Source organism: Austrofundulus limnaeus, unplaced genomic scaffold (assembly GCF_001266775.1).
Source record: "Austrofundulus limnaeus strain Quisiro unplaced genomic scaffold, Austrofundulus_limnaeus-1.0 Scaffold1515, whole genome shotgun sequence".
Lineage (NCBI taxonomy): Eukaryota > Metazoa > Chordata > Actinopteri > Cyprinodontiformes > Rivulidae > Austrofundulus > Austrofundulus limnaeus.
This window is the reverse complement of record NW_013953917.1, coordinates 69,298-75,451: the sequence shown is the minus strand read 5'-3', so window position 1 is coordinate 75,451 and position 6,154 is coordinate 69,298. Positions and strand designations below refer to the sequence as shown.

The following is a 6,154-nucleotide window of genomic DNA, read 5'->3' as shown; positions in this document are numbered from 1 at the left end:
CCCCTTCATCTGCAGCCTGGTGTGTGTGTCTGTGTGTGTCTGTGTGTGTGTGTGTCTGTGTGTGGGGTTAATCTAATCCATGTGTGATTACAGCCAGAGTTCGATGCAGCTGATGCTGAAGCTCAGAGGATATTAAACACTCGGCTCGACAGCGAGGCGGAAACAGAAGGAGTTAAAAAAATCCAAATCTGTCAGGAAGATCTTCCTCCTCCTCCTCTTCCTCCCGACTCCTCGGATGCTCATCCCTCCACCTGTTAGTGCGGACCCTCGTGCACTAAAGCCCACTTGTTTGTGAAGGAATCTCTGCTCACAACCAGAGGTAAGACACATCTGATTCTCTGCAGGTTTGATTCTTTAGTTTTTCTCTCAGAGATTTTACTGGAGAATAAATAATTAAACTTTTTATTCAAACTTTACTCTGCTGAGGTGAAAAATTTACATGTTAATGAATCTGAGCTGGAACATGTTTTTACATTTATTCAAATTTCATTCTTAAAATGAACCTTTAAATCTAAGAGTCCAGTTTCTGTGAGAAGAATCCAGTAAATCAACTAATGAGATATTATTGTGATAATTCACTCTTTAATCAGGATACAATTAAATCTGGACAAATTAAACTTAATGAGATAAATTAAAGACATTAATCTTCATCAGAGACTCTTTATCTGATTTTAATAAAAAATAGAAAAATAATGAAAGTGTTCAAAGTGTTTTGGTGACACTGGGTGGTTCTGACTGGTTCTGGACTTTGTTCGGGTCGAAGGAAATGATGTCATCATTATTCATAACATTGATTTGTTGTAAACTTTGGTGATTTTATTATAGATTTCATTTTTCCTGCAGTTTGCTGCTTAAATGAGCCKAACATCAGCCGAAAACCTCAGCTGCACTGATCTGCATGCAGCCGCTGGCTGGAATTCTAATGTGACTGGAGGATTTAAAATCCCTGAAAGAAGCTGCAGAAACCTGTCAGCAGCAGAAAATCCTCTTCCTGCAGCAGATGTTTAATTAGCTGCTCTTTGTGGACAAAAACCTGAAGAACTGAAGACAGAATCTGAAATATTTTATTGAACAACCCAGAGGTTCGGAGCGCTTGAAGCTGAAGGTTTTACTTCTGTTTCCTGACTCTTTTAAAGAAAGGATGTTGTTTCTCTCTCAGACTAATAAATAAACAAAAACAAAGCTTAGCTTCCTGTTGGAACTTACAGAAGCTGAGAGCTAATGTTTTCTGCATATAATTATCTTCCATGGTGTTCAACAGAACCCCTTAAAGAGATCTGCAGTCTCACTGGGATTTGACTGGAACCAAGGACAAAGATGCAGAAAACAGTCGGCTTCTGTAGGAACTGATTTCATCTGGTCAAATATTACCTGGATCATTTCTCTCCACGTGGCTCTGCGCTCTCACTCAGCTGTTAAAATTCTGAGCTAAACAGCAGCCGAAAAAATTAAAAGCAGGTGTAGAAAATTTCAGAAAAGCAAGACTTTTTAAATAAGAACGCTGTCGTTGCCTGTTAGAAATGTTAGCTTTATCGCAACTATCAGTGTTAGCATCAACACAGCTAGAGGTGTTAGCATCAACGCAGCTAGAGGTGTTAGCATCAACACAGCTAGAGGTGTTAGCATCAATGCAGCTAGAGGTGTTAGCATCAACGCAGCTAGAGGTGTTAGCATCAACGCAGCTAGAGGTGTTAGCATCAACACAGCTAGAGGTGTTAGCATCAATGCAGCTAGAGGTGTTAGCATCAACACAGCTAGAGGTGTTAGCATCAATTCAGCTAGAGGTGTTAGCATCAACACAGCTAGAGGTGTTAGCATCATTGCAGCTAGTGGTGTTAGCATAATTTCAGCTAATTTTGTTAGCATCTTGCAGCTAGTTTTATTAGCATCATTTCAGCTAATTTTGTTTGCATCATTGCAGTAATGTTACTTTTAGAGCTGCAGACAGTTGGTGAAATGGTTCTGTTCAAACTGGGATCAATAAGAACCGTGTGTGAGAACAGAACCGGAGTGTTCATCCTTTCACACCTGTCACTCAATCATCCTGAGACAAAGTGACACCCTGACCTCAGACTGACCTCTCCACGCTCAGATCTGCCAGCAGCGCTGGACGGTTCGTTACCACTAATCCCACTGAGACGGGATATCAGTGACCGGACCAGCACCAAACCCAGCTTTCATGTGGGAGAATGTTTCTGCAGATAAACCAGCCCACACACACACACACACACACACACACACACACACACACACACACACACTCCTGAATTAAACATGTCTGTGTCGCCTGACAGAAAGTGAGCAGCAGGAAACACGAGCCAMGTGAGCCTCAGATCTCAGGTAGACTGATGTGGTCCAACAACCTGTTCAGCTGCTTTTCACTGAAACAACTCTCAGTTTTAACTGTGTTCAGGCTCCACCTCACTGATCAAATCCAAATAATGAATATGTTGATATGAATATCTTCATTAATCTGTTGCTGCAGGGTTTYCTCTCTTTCAGCTTCAATGTGAAGAAAAATTAGAAAAAGTTATTGAAGGTGAAATAAGCTGAACGCGAGCTAAAAGTAGCAAGAGATCAGCTACATACCTGAAACAGGAAAAGGTTAGCTAAAGGCTAAAATAGCAGAACAAAAGGTAGAAGCTAAAAGTATCAAGTTAAATATTTTAAAAAGTATAAAAGTTACAAAAACCTAATATGAGAGCAGCTGTTTCCTGTATGAGCTGAAGGCTTGAACAACAGCTAAAACAGGACAAAGTCTGCAGATAAACTGAAAAAAAAAAAAACACAAAATTACCAAGATAATAATTTGTTTTTAAACTTCCTGGATGTGAATATTTCTGTGGTTTCCACCATGGACTGAATACATCTGAAGATAAACATTATGTCTCATTATGTCTCATTATGTCCAGCAGGATGCTCATCAGAGCTGATTTATTCACCTGTAGCATCATTAGCATGAATTAGCTTCTGTGTCTGCAGGAAAACAAACTTTTATCTCTTTAAAAACCAGAAACAAAAGAATTCATTCAGTTCAGTCAAATCAGCTCGTTTTTCGGCTGGTTTGGACTCAAACAGAACCAACAGAACCAGAACAAACGGTTCAGTCTAATGTTAGCTGGACTTTAATCAGATCTTTAGTTTCTGTTTCAGCTGAAGCAGCTGGAAATGAAAACCTGAACGGACCCATTGGTCCAGTTTCATCAGGTTCCACAGAGGGTTCTGCACAGACCCCAATGGATCCAGTTCTGTCTGGTCTGAAGTTGTGAATGTTGTCCAGACCCAGACTTAAAGACTGACCTTTTTCTAGATAGCTGGATGGAGGTCCTGGTTCCATGAGTCCAACTCACAGACTCGGTCTCAGGTTAGTCTTTGATTGGAACTTGGACCTTGTCTGGAACTGGAACTGTTCCCGTTGGGGTGTGGACCTGATCAGGACTTGATGTTGGACCTTGAGTTCTATCTTGTCTTTTAGTTGGGTTCTGTTGGTCAGTCCAGACCATCCGGTCCTCTGATTGGTCAAGTGGTCCTCGAGTCCAGCTTGACCTTCCAGAAAAGCCCCTCTGGACCAGGTTCATCTTTGGATTGTCGTTGGTGGGCGGAGCTTCTGGTGACCTGCAGCAGCTTGATGTCAGTGGAGATCAGCTGCTCTGACGTGACGAGTCTTCAGGTCTCTGGTGTGTCCTCTGGTTCAGTTTGTTTAATGGAAGACTTCAGGTTTAATCACGAAGCAGATTAACGATGCAGCTGGGTGTAATTACTCTGCAGGCTGCACAACCAAACTGTGTCACATCAACCCGTCGGTAATAAATTCATCTGCTGGAAAAATTAAAGAAAAGCACTTCTTTCAGATTTTGTGCTAATTAAAGCTCTGACTGCTGGTTTGATGTGAACCGGACTGAACGAGCCACTCGTCTTCCTCAGCTGATGAAGATGACTTGTGTTTTCAGACTCTATGACGGTGCAGAGAGGAAAGAAGCTCAGCATCTCCATCCAGGAACACATGGCCATAGACGTCTGTCCCGGTCCCATCAGACCCATCCGGCAGATCTCCGCCTACTTCCCCCGCCTGTCTCCCACCTCTCCCACACCTGTCTCCCCTAACCCCGCCCAGTCTCCTAACCCCGCCTTCTCCCCACCCTCCCTCAGCCCACCGGCGGTGGCGATGGGTGGGGCTCACCTGCTGTCGCCTCTGAGGGCCCACGGCAGGTGGGGAGGGGGCGGGTCTCTGTCCCAGAACAGCAGCATGGACACATCTGTAGAGATCAACAGTGATGACAGTGACGACTGCAGTGAGCCTCGCTGTTGGCATGTGTCTGTTTGTGTTTGTTTGTTTGTTTGTTTGTTTGTTTGTTTGTTTGTTTGAAACGTTCAGAAGAAAACCTGCAGGTTTTAGATTCTGCAGGAACATTTGACATTTCGTCCCAGGAGATAAACGAGGTTTGAGGGCTGAGAAGATGCTGCAGAACAAGAGATGAATTATTCATGTTTCTGTTCAGACAATCATCCAGCTGTTGATGCTGTGTGACACATCACAACATCAGCTCCTTTCATCTTTTACACTTCAAACAATTAACTCCAGGAGATGAATGTGAGGAAATACTTCAAATGAAACGTCTGAAGATTAAACTCCTCTTCACAGAAAACCAGGAAGAAAAAATGACCAGTTTCACTTAAGAATCAGCTCAGAAACATTATGATCACTCAGAGGAGGAGGAACTTAAATGTAATGTCACTGTGCTCCGTACAATGACAATAGTCATCACCAATCAATCAACTCTGACCAGAACCAGAACCTAAACGTGAACCAGAACCAGATCTAAAGCCACAGGAAGGACTTGATTACAATTTCAGTAGAATAAACTGTAAGAGAAGAGTTTTCAGCTGCTGAGGGTTCTCTCATCCTGAACTCTGAGGATTTTTGGTTCTAGATCCAGACTTCTGATTCATCCCAGCAGAAAACCTGAGTTTAACCTCGTTTCTGATGGACCTTCATGTTCTGATCAGATAGAAGCTTCTCACTGACAGAAACATTTCTGCACCAACATGTGGGTTCTGCAGTAGCTGCAGTGTTCCTGGTTCTGTTTCTACAGCCCATTACTGCTGCCTCAGGCTGCTGGAAGTCAGTGTAGGTGTTTGAAAGCAGAACCGCTTGAAAAGACCTGCATAAAACATGAGAGGGGAGGGGATGAGGGAGTTTGATTTTTTGTTCAGGACTGCAGAGGAATCAACACAAAAAGAGACCAACTGAAGCTCTGGGAAACATCTGACAGAAACTTCAATAGTTCAGGTTTTTGTTGTGGATGAGGAGAAATGATCTAGATGTGATTCTGAAACACTGCTGATAAAACTGTTAATATATGGATGGTTTAAAACAGGCAACAGTTTAGACATTTAAAAAATGACCGTGCTATCTCATACCGTACCATCACTCATCGTACAGTCGTAACGTCACGCATAGCACTGTCACGTATAGTACTGTCACGCATTGTACCATTACACATTGTACCATTACACATCGTACGTCACTCATCGTCCCGTCACTCATCATACCGTCACTCATCCATCACTCATCGTACCATCACTCATCGTACCATCACTCATCGTACCATCACTCATCCTACCGTCACTCATCGTACCGTCACTCATCCATCACTCATCGTACCGTCACTCATTGTACCGTCACTCATCGTACCGTCACTCATCGTACCGTCACTCATCGTACCGTCACTCATTGTACCGTCACTCATCGTACCGTCACTCATCGTACCGTCACTCATCGTACCGTCACTCATCATACTGTCACTCATCCATCACTCATCGTACCGTCACTCATTGTACCATTACACATCGTACGTCACTCATCGTACCGTCACTCATGGTACCATCATCCATCGTACCGTCACTCATCGTACCGTCACTCATCGTACCGTCACTCATCGTACCATCACTCATCGTACCATCACTCATCGTACCATCACTCATCGTACCATCACTCATCCATCACTCATCGTACCGTCACTCATCGTACCGTCACTCATCGTACCGTCACTCATCATACCGTCACTCATCCATCACTCATCGTACCGTCACTCATTGTACCATTACACATCGTACGTCACTCATCGTACCGTCACTCATGGTACCATCATCC

General features: G+C 43.4%; 1 protein-coding gene across 1 annotated transcript in view; it reads left to right on the top strand.

The window, feature by feature from the left end:
• Nucleotides 1–6: 6 nt before the first annotated feature.
• doc2a (double C2-like domains, alpha) overlaps nucleotides 7–6,154 on the top strand; it is a gene marked incomplete in the record, with an annotated part of 23,748 nt that continues 17,600 nt past the window's right edge. The window contains 2 exon segments of the mRNA XM_014032696.1: nucleotides 7–319; nucleotides 3,951–4,292. Coding sequence (XP_013888150.1) covers nucleotides 3,956–4,292 — 337 coding nt within the window.